The sequence below is a fragment of the Eptatretus burgeri genome, chromosome 11, assembly GCF_056783735.1.
Source record: "Eptatretus burgeri isolate ZD-2024b chromosome 11, Ebu_testis_v1, whole genome shotgun sequence".
In the NCBI taxonomy this organism is placed as follows: domain Eukaryota; kingdom Metazoa; phylum Chordata; class Myxini; order Myxiniformes; family Myxinidae; genus Eptatretus; species Eptatretus burgeri.
In genome coordinates, this window is record NC_140971.1 from 7,666,088 (window position 1) to 7,680,586 (window position 14,499).

The following is a 14,499-nucleotide window of genomic DNA, read 5'->3' on the forward strand; positions in this document are numbered from 1 at the left end:
GCTCCACCGGTTGCCTACAAGAATCCCAATATGAAAGTCAATGGCCGAACCTTACGAAAACGCCTTCATTGGAGGGGGACAAAAATTAACTGAGGGAATGAACTTGCACAAATACATGAAACTTTCTGCTCCACTTTACACGTCGAAATTTGTGCAGAAATCCAAGCGTTTTGAACAAACCTCAGTCTTTTCAGCCCCTTCCACAATGGTGCCATTTCGGGTTTGTCGATTCTGGCGAAAGGGAAAACGGTAGCCACGTCGGCGGGGGAAACGGGGCTCAGTCATTGCACGGGTCTCATTTCCATCTTTTTCCACAACTTGGTCTCCAGTGGAAGGCTGTTGAAAATAGAATAAGCTGTGGTTGATGGGCAGATTAGGAGGAACTGTGGATAGGTGGGAGAAAACAAACAAACAAAAACACAACCAGGTATGGAATAGCTCACCAACCTGCTCAGGACCGGAAAAAAGTCCACGATTAGACCTTCGACGCGGGGGCCTCCAGTTACGAATCCCACGCACAGGGACACCACCGGGTCCAGTCACATTAGCCGCCTCAAACCCCTGGAAAGCACACATCAACTCACATCGCCACCTATCACATAGTGTTGTGGGCCAGGGTTCGGCGGCGATAAACGACCACTAGGTGGAGCAGTAGAGTAGTCTCCCACCGAACACCCGGAATTTAGGTCGTAACCCTTGGATAACTCCAAAGGTCACAGGTCTCTTAGCAAACTGTGGACTCCAATATTTCGACCATGTGGTGTCGGGTTAATTGTCTCGATCTCCAATATACCTAAATAACTACGCAGTCCAGCTACCGGAGAAACCACACCCTCGACGGGCTCTGTCGAACCGGGTCGCTCTTGCGACCTCGGTCCAGTGTAACTGAGCGGAATCAGAGTCAGTCGGACCCAATGACAACTTACCGGCCCAAACGGCCTCACCAATTCTCAATACACACCGTGATGTGTCAATGGGAGAAAGCACAGAAAAACGAGCTGGAATATTTAACATGGGGTGGGGGGGGGGGGTTATTTATAAACAACAATCGAGGAGAGGAGCACACAAAGAGCAGAGTTATCCGAATAAAAGAAATGCAGGCAATGTACAGTTAGCGAAAAGCACTTCACAGTTCTACTTAACAGACTGGCGGTACGCACGCACACATGGTGGCCACGGCCTTTATTTGGCCCTTCAGCTCGGGAGGGAAAGGTGAGCCGAGGGCAGGGGCCTATTCTTGCACCTGTCCGCCTCATGCGGTCTGGTCAAGCTTGTACGGTGGCGGGACTCGAACCCACCGCCAACAACGCAGCACCAAGCAACAGGGACGACGCAACGGACACCAGCCAGCACGGGAACGGACCAGACGAGACGAGAACGCCAGCAGGCAAGACTAGGCTTCTTCTCTTTCTCCTTCTTCTCTCTCGGCTCGCCACCTCTTCTCCTTCCCCTCCCCCGCAGGTCCAGAGAACCGCTCTGAGGGACTCGCCTCTGGATTGGACGAGGGTTTGGCAGGCGACTCGTGACTGCCCCTCATTGGTCGGGCCGAACACTCCATCTGGCTCAGGCAGAGCCAGCCCCTGAGGTGGTCAGCCTCCTGATTGGACGAGGGGTCTCCCGGGCGGGGGGGGGGGGTGTCGAGGTGTCTGAGGCCTGCCCCAGGAAGAGGCTCTGTAGTAGCTTTCAGCACGCTGGCATCCCATTGGCTTAGGCACGCGTGCGATGCTCACCCTTCGCTCATTGGCTGGAGGAAACACTATGCCCTTCCTCGGGGCGGAGCCTCTATCTGAGGCGATCGAGGCTCTGCCCATGCCCCCAGCCAAAAACATGTGGGCAATGGCGACCGGTTGAGTGAGGGATGGTGCCGCTGTTGTAGATGTATAAAATATGACTACAAAATTACTCACAGCACACACACAAAATTCCCAGTAGACATAGGGGGATTCCAACTATAAACACATACTTATCGAAATAACTGAACTGCGGGGACTGCAGTCTGTGTGCAAATAGCTACCAGATTAATAACAATAGCACATAGTACATGGTCATACATTGCACGTGACCAACCTTCACTCCCTCGAGCACATCAAACTCCACCGTCTCGGACTCCCCCAAACTCCGAAGAATCTTTCGAGGATACTTTATGATGGCGGACTGAAAACAGAAGAAATTCCATCTCACGCAGTAAAACTCAAGATTTATTTAAAAAACAAATAAATAAATAGAAACCCAACCCCTCCAATTTGACACCTACCATGTGTACAAACACATCCTCCTTCGTGTCATCTCTGCCAAAGAAGAATATTAAAACAATACAAGATAAAGTCAATTGAAAAAAAAAAAAATAATAATAATAATTCCAATAACACTGGAAATATTGCGTACGTAATAAACAGACAGTTCCAGGCTGAACCTCAAAGGTGCGTGGATATTTTAGCGAAACGTGACTTGCAAACCCATTGTACCCTCGTCGCAGCAACGAAGACGCCACAGGTAAGCAACGACATGACGTTGCATCTTCCAAAGCCAAGAGAACAGCCATCCGCTACCAATACACCACCTACCTGTTAATAAATCCGTAACCGTTGTTACTGTTGAACCATTTCACGGTGCCGAGCACTTTGGTCGCTGTGGAGATAAAAAACGGCGCAACATTTGCATATTACAAGTTCAACGTGAAGTAAAATAAAATTAAAAACAAGGCACAGGAATCAGTGACGGTCGAAGACCGCGACGATTAATCACAAAACAAAGGTAATTAACGAGGGCACACGGCGGGAGTGAAGAGACTCGATGAGGGGAGAAAACGTAAACGACGTCACGACGACGGACACATCCGTTACCGAGAACCTTCTTTTCGGACTGAGGAACCCTGGCCACGGAGCGGCGCTGTTGCTCTTGCTCGGTGCTCGAAACCGTGTTCTCCGCTGCTGTCGTCGATGTCGACGTTGATGTCGATGTCGATGTGGAAGTCTGCACGACGTCAACCTGAGGTACTGCATCCATTTTCGGTTGCCTTGGATAAATCCCTTCCACGTAGCGGGAAACAAAAAAACGAATCCTTTTTCACATTTCATTTATAACGGCGGTGTCTGACGTCACACACAAACGGAGTGATGATTGGCCGGTCAGTCTGACGTCACGGCGCGCGGATTTTTGATTTTTTTTTTTTGGTAAATTTCAACAGAAACGTGCGTGCTGCAGGTGTTGATGCCATTTCTTCTTCTTCTTCCTCTTTCTCTTCAACCTCTTCTTCCTCTTCCTCTCATTCTTACTCTTCTTCCTCTTCCTCTTATTCTTCCTCTTCCTCTTATTCTTCCTCTTCCTCTTATTCTTCTTCCTCTTCCTCTTCTTCCTCTTTTTCCTCTTCTTCCTCTTCTTCCTCTTCCTGATCTGATGAGATCTCAAAGATGGAGGCTCAACACACCTCGATGCGAACGGGGGTCGCCAAAGGGATGAAAGATGACGAGACGATTCCAGTGAGGTAAGGACGTGAACGTGTCCATATTAACCTACAGAGGAAATGCAATTTAACTATTTATAATACTTTCCATCCTACAAGGCATCAGCACCTGAATTTGAGTGGACGAGCCGGGGTCTTGGTGAGCGTCGTTGAGGTCAGAGTTCGGGATGCGAGACACGACGAGATGGAGGGAGAGAGTGAGAGGAGTGAAGAGCACACACACACAACCTTCTGATTATATTATTAGGGTACCCTGTGAGTACAGGGTACCCTATTGTTTTTCTTCTGTTTATTTTTTCTTTTTCCGCCGGCATTTTGCACCCTTTTTTGCTTTAAAAATCATTTTCTCTGGGACACTAAGACCGATCGACATGAAATTTTCACCATAGTATGTATCTTTTTTGGTAGCACTATCACATTATAATTATGACGTCATTGGTCACGTGGTGCGGTCGCCATCGTGAAAAAAGCGATGAACTTTGGACATCTGTATCTCAGAAACCGTGCAATGGAAAAAATTTTCGCTTGATACATTTTACTAAGCTCCCTATGGGGAACACGTGTGATTTTTCGTGACGTCATAGGTGAAGCGATATACCGGTGAAAATTCGTCAAGTAGAACGCCGTATAGGAAAAATCTGAAAAATTTTGAGCATCATCTACGCCAAAATTCATCGTCAAAAATGTTTTTCTTGACGTCATCGATGACGTAATTCGGCCGCCATCTTGTTTTTTAGTGTTTTTTTAAAAAAAATCTTCTTCTCCAGAAGGGCTGGACAGATTGAGGCGAAACTTTACAGGTACATTCCCCAAGAGGTCCTTTCTCAAGTTTGTTAATTTCTTCATGATCGGTCACATGGTTTGGCGGCCATCTTGAAAAAACCCTAAAACCTTCAAACATCTTCTCCAGAAGCGCTGGTCCAATGAAGGCGAGATTTCAGAACTATATTCGTGACATGCATGCGATGCAAGTTTGTTAATTTCGAAGTGATAGGTCACATGGTTTGGCCGCCATGTTGGATTTAAGAAAAATATTAAATAATGTTTTCTCTGGAATTTCATAAGCCATCGAAGCGAAAATTTGCAAGTGCCTTCCTCCCTCAAGTCTGCATACAGGGTAAAAAATTTTTTACCTCAGAAGTCACATGGTTTGGCGGCCATCTTGGATAGAAAAATAGACCTTATCCGATTTACACGAAACTTCACATACTTGTTCGGGTCGACGATGGAAAGCAGAATTTAAATTTATGATATCATAGGTCACAAGGTTCGGCAGCCATCTTGGATTGAAAATGAATAAATTTTAAAAATCTTCTTCTCCAGAAGGGCAAGACAGATTAAGACGAAACTTCACACATATATTCCCCATGAGGTCCTTTCTTAAGTTTGTTAATTTCTTCTTGATCGGTTACATGGTTTGGCAGCCATCTTGAAAAAACCCTAAAACCTTCAAACATCTTCTCCAGAAGGGCTGGACAGATTAAGGCGAAACTTTACAGGTACATTCCCCCTGAGGTCCTCTTTCAAGTTTGTTAATTTGTTGTTGATATGTCACATGGTTTGGTGGCCATCTTGAAAAAACCCTAAAACCTTCAAACATCTTCTTCTCCAGAAGCGCTGGTCCAATGAAGGCGAGATTTCAGAACTATATTCGTGACATGCATGCGATGCAAGTTTGTTAATTTCGAAGTGATAGGTCACATGGTTTGGTCGCCATGTTGCATTTAAGAAAAATATTAAATAATGTTTTCTCTGGAATTTCATAAGCCATCGAAGCGAACATTTGCAAGTGCCTTCCTCCCTCAAGTCTGCATAAAAATAAAAAATGACCGTTATTACAGCCATTTTCCCTGCTGTGCAGGGGTTTGGCTTTTTGTGAGGCAATATTTTTTATGGCCGGATGCCCTTCCTGACGCCAACCCTGGTCGCCTCTTACGACACACAGGGATATGGTACACCTATTCTAACCGGGGCATACACCGGGACCAGTACACTGGCACTCATTTCGCCGACCTCGGAAGGATGACAGGCTGAGTCAACCCCCTGGTGTTAATTCAGCAGCCAACGGGGCTTGAACTCAGGACACTGGGATCCCAAGCCGCCACCCTAACCACTAAGCCAACACCAGGCTCCCTCAAGTCTGCATACAGGGTAAAAAAATTTTACCTCAGAAGTTACATGGTTTGGCGGCCATCTTGGATAGAAAAATAGACCTTATCCGATTTACACGAAACTTCACATACTTGTTCGGGTCGACGATGGAAAGCAGAATTTAAATTTATGATATCATAGGTCACAAGGTTCGGCAGCCATCTTGGATTGAAAATGAATACATTTTAAAAATCTTCTTCTCCAAAAGGGCAAGACAGATTAAGACGAAACTTCACACATATATTCCCCATGAGGTCCTTTCTTAAGTTTGTTAATTTCTTCTTGATCGGTCACATGGTTTGGCAGCCATCTTGAAAAAACCCTAAAACCTTCAAACATCTCCAGAAGCACTGGTCCGATGAAGGGGAGATTTCAGAACTATATTCGGGACACGTAGGCGATATAAGTTTGTTAATTTCGAATTGATAAGTCACACGGTTTGGCCGCCATGTTGGATTTAAGAAAAATATTAAATAATGTTTTCTCTGGAACCGCTTAACCTAACAAATGGAAAGTTTGCAATTATCATCTACCATCGGGTGTGCACGCGTGGTAAAAATTATGACATCACAAGTCACATGGTTTGGCGGCCATCTTGGATAGAAAAACGCACCTTTACCGATTAACACGAAACTTCACAAACGTGTTCCAATACCCAGTTGGAAGCAGAATATAAATTTGTGATGTCATAGGTCACATGGTTCGTCAGCCATCTTGGATTGAAAAATAATATCTTTAAACGTCTTTTTCTCTGAAACCACTGAACAGATCCAGGCGAAACTCCACCACTATGACCGCCTCTCCATGACGAATAAAAAGTTCTCACCCCCTTTTGAGGTACGACGCAACGTTTGGCAGCCATAGTGGATTGAAGGAAAAATATTAATTAATGTTTACTCTAGAACTACTGCATCAATAAATGTGAAACATCACCTTTATGGTGGAACAGTCATGCGGAATGAGGGTTTGAAATTTCAACGGGATCGGGCCCAGGGTTTGGCAGCCATGTTGGTTTTAAGAAAAATATTAAATAATGTTTTCTCTGGAACTGCTTAACCTAGCGAAGCGAAAATTTGCACTTATCGTCTGCGATCGTGTTTGCACATGTGCTGAAAATTATGACATCACAAGTCACATGGTTTGGCCGCCATCTTGGATTGAAGGATAAATATTAATTAATGTTTACTCTGGAACCGCTGCTTCTATATATACGAAACTTCACATTTGTAATTTAGCCGACATGCGAAACAAACGTTTAAAATTTTAACCTGATCGGTCACGCGGTTTGGCAGCCAGAATTATTTAATTATTTGAATCTGTTCGCCAGTAATAAGGAAATTTAACGCTTTGTGCTGCCCGGTTCGTAACTCGTCTGTTCCGCGCCGTCTCGAAGCAGGCCTTTGTTTGTATCACCATTAAATAATGTTTTCTCTGGCACCGCTTATCCTATAAATGCAAAACTTTGCGACTATGATTTAAGTCTCATGTTGTATCAGTTGTGTCAAGGCGGACGGACTGGGTACCCGGTCATCACTGCCAGCAGTTATAAAGTGGCAGTTCTAGTTATTATTATTATTATTATTATTTGTTTATTTTTTTTAAAGATCAACATTCACCAAACCCGGCGGTGTCATGGTTCGAGCATGGATGGAGCATGGATGAACAACGACCATAGGTTGGCAACAATTGCGTCGTCTTGATCAGCTTCATGGCCTCCTCTTGCGTCGAAGTTGTAAAATTGTTGTTGTCGTTGTAATTACATAGACTGCAGTCAGGACAGCCGGCTTTATGGCCCTCCTGTTCGAGGGTGGAGGCATCTGCACGATTTCGTTCAGGTTGGTGGTTGGTGGTTGGTGGTTGGTGGTGAATTTCGTATCGACTCCAAGTCGTGTCGCCGGTACAAGAGTTCATCTGAGATGCGAAAAATGACCATCATTCAATTAATAATACCATCGGGGTCAACCCATGGATGGGATAAACGTTTAATCAATGACATGACGTCACAAGCATGCAGACACGTCATTTAATCCTCATTCCGTGGATGCATATAACACCTTGATGTCCCCAAACCTCTATTTATTAGGTACGCAAACTTGTCGCAATTTTTGACCCCTTTCCCTTCCCCCTCCCAAGCCTCTTTCCCTCCTCTTGCCCCCCCCCCAACCCCCGTTGTGGGTGTACGAATGCGTGTCCATGCCGTGTACCGATTTACTAATACCAAACACGGAGTTCGCAGTGACTGCAGTCATTGCTTCACTCACTGTTTATCAGAAAACGTATCTGCCATCACCTTGAGATTTGACGAGAAACGTGTAAAGGATTTCATCATGAGGTCAGGTGGGGGGGAGCCTGGTCCGAGTTATTTTTGAACCAAATTAAGATTTGGGAGATGGGTGCGTGGATGAGCTTGTACACATCTCCCATGCAGGACAAGGACATCCAGCAGACACTTAGGTGAAAGAGAGGGCGTTTCTGCAGTGGACATTGGACAAATTGTAAATCTATAAGCATTAAGCGCAGCATTATTATAAAACTTCAACTTGGGGCAGAACTTGAACCTGGGAACGCATCATATCACACAAGTCACCGGCACAGATTGGAATAATGAGCAAGCCAACCATTTTATTCCGGCAAAAACAAATCCCCCTTGTTGAGTACACCTCATCAGACAGACAAACTAAGCGAAACGAAGTACGATGACGTCATAGAATGGCTTTGTCCAGTGCTGTGACGTCCTGAAATGTTCATCATAAACTTCGATTGTTCGTTCCTCCGTCGCGCTGAACTCGTGTGTTTACAGCACAGCCTTCACAATTATGTGAACACATCAGGACCGTGCTCATTGCCTGAGCTGTGGCTATTCTAGTCCGGTGGCTTAGTGCCAATTTTGGGCAAGATCATGACACGCTGGATTAAAGCGCCACATTTTGCACACTTACTATACAAGTCCCATAGAAACATTCTAGAGGGGGGTGCCCGGTCTGGGGTGCCGAGGTCAAGGTCAGGCCGAGGTCAAAGGTCACATGGTGTAATACTGTATAAATACCACATATAACATAGGTTTTTGTTAATCTGGAAGGTTTTCACCTTGCCGCAGTGGTGCAGCAGTTGTTAAATGTGGGATTGGGATCAGTCAAGCATGTTTTTGTTCTTGTTACGTTCCCACGCCCTCCAAAAATGTCACTTTTCCCTCCAAAATGGTCAAATTTTCCCCAAAGGTCAATGTTTTTTGCCATGAGGCCAAATTTGCCCCGAGTATATCCGATCGCAGGTTTATAATTGAGGAGCAATTAACAAGTTTGCCACACCCTGACTTTTTTATTTTTACCACTCTGTCTGTAATTGCTTAAACATAATATATGTGCTTGGCTTGGTCTCTTTTCAGGAAGACGAATATAGATCCCAAGCAGAATGGATTGGGAAAACTGCATAATATGTGGTTTGAAAGATGGTGATTTAAAGTGTACTGCTGACAGGTCAGATGGAGAAGGACAAGCTTCATATGATGATTTCCTGCAGAATGTGGAGGGATTTCATGAATTACAAGCACTTCCAGTTGAGTTAGCCTACAGCGGATGTGACACTGCTGCTGAACTTCTTGAAAATCGTGCAAAATGGCATAAATCATGTAAACTGAAGTTTTGCTAGCTCGAAGCTTGAAAGAGCAAGAGATAGACATAAGCGAAAAAGTACTGAACAGGATGAAAGAAAGTCTAAACGCCAAACACATGAGTCATCTTCAACTATGAAAGACTGCATCTTCTGTAGAAAACTCAAGGCAAGCTGCATAACTGTTCTACTTTAGGACTGGATATGTCAGAGATATGGCTACAGCATTGAAAGACAAAGACTTGCTAGCAAGAATTGCAGGAGGTGATTTAGTAGCTATTGAAGCTAAGTATCACAATAAATGTCTAACAGCCTTCAAGAATCGCGAGAGACGTATGGAAAGAGAAAAGCAGGAAGACAATACCACATCCACGATTGATCAGAAAATGATGCAGGCTCGAGTGTTTGCAGAGCTGGTTTCTTATATATAAAGCAGAATTGAAGACGGAACTCACATATTCAAACTTTCCGAGATCCATACATTGTTTGAACAGCGACTTGACATTCTAGGTGTCAAAAAAACAATCAATAGGTCAAGGCTCAAGAATCAGCTTCTTGCACACTTTGCAGCTGACTGCCTAGAACAGTCAGACGGGCGGAACACTCTCCTTGTATTTAATGAGGGGTTTCAGCAAATTTTGAAGGCAGCAATGGCATCACGTGACTTTGATGAAGAAGCTCTCTCCATGGCCAGTGTAGTGAAAACAGTACGGAAAGAGATATCTAATGGTGAATTCTTTAAATTATCTGGCACATTTCCCACTGACTGCCAAGAAAGTTCAGTTCCCACTTCTCTCAAAACACTATCTATACTTCTGTGTGGTAGCAACATCAATGACCAAAGCATTGCACATTCCCAGGCCTGTCTCTCAATCTGCCAAAATATACTCTTTAACTACAAAGGAAAGGTTTCAAGTGTGTCCAAGTCACGCCATACAAAGGACCGTGAGCCTCCCCTTCCTCTATATATTGGTTTGAATGTACACACACTTACACGCAGTAAGAAAATGTTGGCACAGCTGTATGAGATGGGCATGAGTGTCAGTTATGAACATACCTTAGAGGTAGAAGACTGGCTTACCACAGCTGTGTGCCAACGCTTTGAAGATGATGATTCAGTGTGTCCTCCACAGATTCGTGATGGTATTTTCACAGTAGGGGCTCTCGACAATATCGACCACAACAGCCCAAGGATCTTTCCATGGGACAAGTATTAGCCTCTTTCAGTTCTCGACTGTCACCAACCCTGGTACCAGCAGACCGGCTATCATTGTTCCCCCTCCTCAACATACCGGAACACCTTCGCTTCCAGACAACTACTGCATTGTACCAGACGTGGCTTGCAATATTGATGGTGTAGTTGTCTCGGAGGCTGGTATTTCTGACATTGATACCCCTGACATTGACAGCCATCTTGAAGAGGCCAAGAAAGAAGAAGCGCAATGGGTCCAGCAGAGTATTCAGATCCTCTCCAAAGATACAATATGTACAGACGAATACATCTCATAGGCTGCATACCATGCATCGCATCAACCAGAGCCTACAGACCCGATAGGCATTAGTGCCCTCTTACCACTCTTTCTGGAGAAAGCTGCAACCATTTCAATGGTTAGACATGGAATGACCATTATACAGCGTGAAACAGAAAAATGCAATCCAGGACAGACACCCGTCATTGCACTCGATCAACCACTTTACGCCCTGGCTAAGTATGTGCAATGGACGTGGCCACAGACATTTGGTGAAGCGTCTTTTGTTGTCATGTTTGGAGACCCACATAGAAATGGCTTTGTGGATGATGGTTGGAGACCTGCTCGAAGGAAGTGGTTGGACTACAGCTCTGAGTGATGCAGGTGTTGCTTCTGCAGGAACTGCAGACTCCTTCCTTCATGTAGGTGACAGTAAACCTTTTGCAAGTGTTCCCATGATGCACTATACCCTTAGAATAGTGTGTGATGGGAAGACTTGCAAAAGGTCTATAATGGGATGGCATTTTATTAACTATGATGTCAGAAACAGTAACTGCAGCCAAACTGTAGTTAACAGTTTACATAGTGCCTAATATTTATCTGATGAAAAATCTCTTGCAGCAGTATCCTCATAAGAAACATATTGAAAAAAGGTTGAATTGTAAAATTAGGTCAGCCTGGGATACAATGTGGCAGCCATTTTGAATTTATGCAAATAAGGAGTTGTCCAAATATTTTTCCAAGTTATCTTTTGTGGTTCTTTGTTATTAAACCTCCTAAATCACCCTTACATGCAACTTAGTAGTATTTATATGTGGTCAGAAATGCTATTCAGGTGGCCATTTTGGAAATTGGCGGCCATTTTGACCTGGACATGGCAGACTGGGCACCACCCTGTAATATGCTTCCATGGGACCCAAACAACCAGTGTGCAAAGTTTGTTGCTTTAATCCAGCGTGTCATGATTTTTTCGCTAAGCCACCAGACTATTCAGATGGCTTGTCATATACAGTAACTTGTGATCCCAAGCGAGCCATTCAAAAAGTCCGATGAATGAGGAACTCCCAAAAAGTCGGTTGAACGAGGAACTCCCAAAAACCCCAATGAATGAGGAACTCCCAAAAAGTCCGATGAATGAGGAACTCCCAAAAAGTCGGTTGAACGAGGAACTCCCAAAAACCCCAATGAATGAGGAACTCCCAAAAAGTCCTATTAACGAGGACCTCCCAAAAAGTCTGATGAACGAGGAACCCCTATAAAGTCCTGTGGACGAGTAACTCACAAAAAGCTCAATGAACGAGGAACTCCCAAAAAGTCCTATTAACGAGGAACTCCCAAAAAGTCCGATTAACGAGGAACTCCCAAAAAGTCCTGTGGACGAGGAACTCCCAAAAAGTCGGATGAACGAGGAACTCCCAAAAAGCCCAATGAATGAGGAACTCCCAAAAAGTCCTATTAACGAGGACCTCCAAAAAACTCCAATGAACGAGGACCTCCCAAAAAGTCCGATGAACGAGGAACCCCTATAAAGTCCTGTGGACGAGGAACTCCCAAAAAGTCCGATTAACGAGGAACTCCCAAAAAGTCCTGTGGACGAGGAACTCCCAAAAAGTCCGATTAATGAGGAACTCCCAACCGTTCAAGAGGGTTTTTAATCGTGTCTGACTATCTTTGATTTGCATAGCTTACAAAACAGATTTAAATATTAAATATACAGTACAGTACATGCTTCATTAACGGCCCCAATGATTCCCACCTTATTGTGGGGTCGGCTGGGGAAATTTGTTTTGTCCCACACCTTTCACAAACCGGCTGACCAGGCCTGAACATTTGACTGAAGGTAATTTTGGCAGGAATTTGTTCAGGTGTACAGGCAATACATCAAAGAAATCCAAGGAACAGTCGAAAAGGGGTAACTTACGAACTTTTCCACCAGGAAAACAACAAAAGGCACAAATGTGCTAACGTTTCGGATGTTGCTCCCTCGGGGATGATGGGTACACACCCAACTTGTCAGCTCCTTTGTGCCTTTTGTTGTTTTCCTGGTGGAAAAGTTCCCCCTTTACACCCAGCCTGGTCGTTCATCAACCATTCTGTTCCGCCAACGCAGCTTGCTCATATTACTGGAACCAGTATTCTTTACTGGAACCAGCATTCTTCACTGGACACAAGAAAACTTGGATACAGGTGGAGGCCATTTGGACCATCAAGCCTATGCTTTATCCACATCTTCATTCATTTAATCCATCAGTTTGATCATCCTCCATGAGACGATGACACAAACCCAATCTTCACGAATTATTTAATTCACTGGGGGTGGGGGAGGGTGGACGATGGTGGTAGATACAGGATGTTTTCATGATATATGAAGCTGGTTGTGGGGTGAGATTTTTACTATTTTTGCTGCCATCACCTTTCCAGGGAGACCATTCCATGCATTAAGTAGAACGGCACTCGCTAGAGCGCACACCTCTGCCACGCTGAACATTTTACGTTTTGTATCCCATTGATAGGTTCGATCTACTTCCAGATCTCCACCAAAATCGAATGAATTCTTCATTGTCACACACTCAACCTCTCCAAGTTTCATCAGTGCTTCCTGTACTATTCTTCCCCCCCCCCCACCCCCCACTTTTTCCAAACGGATTATTCATTGAATATAAAGGACTCTTCCTTTAAAACCATTTTAAAATGTTTTACTTTCCTTATTTCTCCATCAGGAATTCCCAACATGTTCTTCTTCCTCTTCACCAATAATATTCCCACTTCTTCATCTTCTTCTTCTTCACAACGGTAATTTCCCAAAACTGTCTGTCAACTAAGCGCTTGGTTCACCAACCCTCCTCCCGCACCTACAGCAAAATCTCCGTGCCATAAACAAAAATTCTTACCACCTATCCCATGATCTATATCTTCATTTGTCCAGTTTGGGAATTTGGAATCAGCATCCCTCCACTTCATGTCCCTTCGTTCTCCTCCATCCCCACCCCAACCCTCAAAGTTTCATGTCCCCCTTTCTGCATCCCTCCTCACCCCACCCTTTCACACCACCTCCTCAATGCTGCCCCCACACCCCACTCACTCAAACCTTCCCCCTCTCAGGTCAGGTCAGGTCAGGTATGGGAGCATGTGCCAGAACAGCGCGTCGCTGCGTCCACTTTCCGCCGGTACTCCAGGGGCCTCCGTCTGGCCATCCCCCAGGCAGATGCCAGGCCCATCCCCATCTCCTTGAGATGATGGTCAACCTGCTGCAACCATGAGGCACGTGGTCGGCCCACTGGCCTCCTCCACTCATGAGACTCCCTCGCTGAGAGAATCTGGTGAGCAGGATCAGCGTCAGGAAAACGAGCCACATGTCCATACAGCCGCAGCTGACGCTCACGGACTATGCAGGTAACAAATCTCATCCGAGTCTCTCTCAGCAACCGCTCGTTGGACACAAAATCCGACCAGCGATAGCCAAGGATTCTCCGAAGAGACCTGGTACCAAAGGAATTAAGTCTCCGTCTCAGATCCTTGGTCAAAGTCCAAGTCTCGCACCCATAGAGCAAGACTGGAAGTACCAAGGACCTGAAGACTCGGACTTTCGTCCTCCCGCACAGGTACCGGCAGCGCCACACCCCATGATCCAGTGAATCCATGACTCCCCAGGCCCGACCCAGACGTCTATTGACCTCCGGCTCACAACCTGCGGAGACATGAATATCACTGCCAAGGTAAGTGAATCTATCCACGACCTCAACATCCTCACCACAAACAGACACAGACAGGACAGCAGCATCCAAGATGTCACCGAAAGCCTGGATC

At 45.2% G+C, this 14,499-nt stretch overlaps 1 protein-coding gene and 1 pseudogene across 3 annotated transcripts in view; one reads left to right on the forward strand and one right to left on the reverse strand.

Annotated features, from left to right (window-relative positions):
* Positions 1 to 3,205, reverse strand: part of LOC147016429 (Y-box-binding protein 2-A-like) — an 18,330-nt gene extending 15,125 nt beyond the window's left edge. Inside the window, exons 1-7 of one of the 2 annotated variants that reach the window (XM_085845100.1) lie at positions 2,844 to 3,205; positions 2,565 to 2,628; positions 2,255 to 2,288; positions 2,068 to 2,154; positions 448 to 561; positions 181 to 336; positions 1 to 14 (exon numbers count right to left, since the gene is read on the reverse strand). The exon at positions 1 to 14 is cut by the window's left edge and continues 78 nt beyond it. In XM_085845100.1, the coding sequence (XP_085701226.1) occupies positions 1 to 14; positions 181 to 336; positions 448 to 561; positions 2,068 to 2,154; positions 2,255 to 2,288; positions 2,565 to 2,628; positions 2,844 to 3,006 (632 nt within the window). In that variant the 5' untranslated portion in view covers positions 3,007 to 3,205. The remainder of the gene's footprint in view (positions 15 to 180; positions 337 to 447; positions 562 to 2,067; positions 2,155 to 2,254; positions 2,289 to 2,564; positions 2,629 to 2,843) is intronic. The other variant, XM_085845099.1, reaches the window with a different exon arrangement.
* Positions 3,206 to 3,275: 70 nt separating this feature from the next.
* LOC147016431 (uncharacterized) lies at positions 3,276 to 13,787 on the forward strand (annotated as a pseudogene). Its single transcript, XR_015049045.1, has 2 exons — positions 3,276 to 3,484; positions 3,563 to 13,787. The product of XR_015049045.1 is annotated as an uncharacterized LOC147016431 (transcript).
* The last annotated feature ends 712 nt before the right edge of the window (positions 13,788 to 14,499 follow it).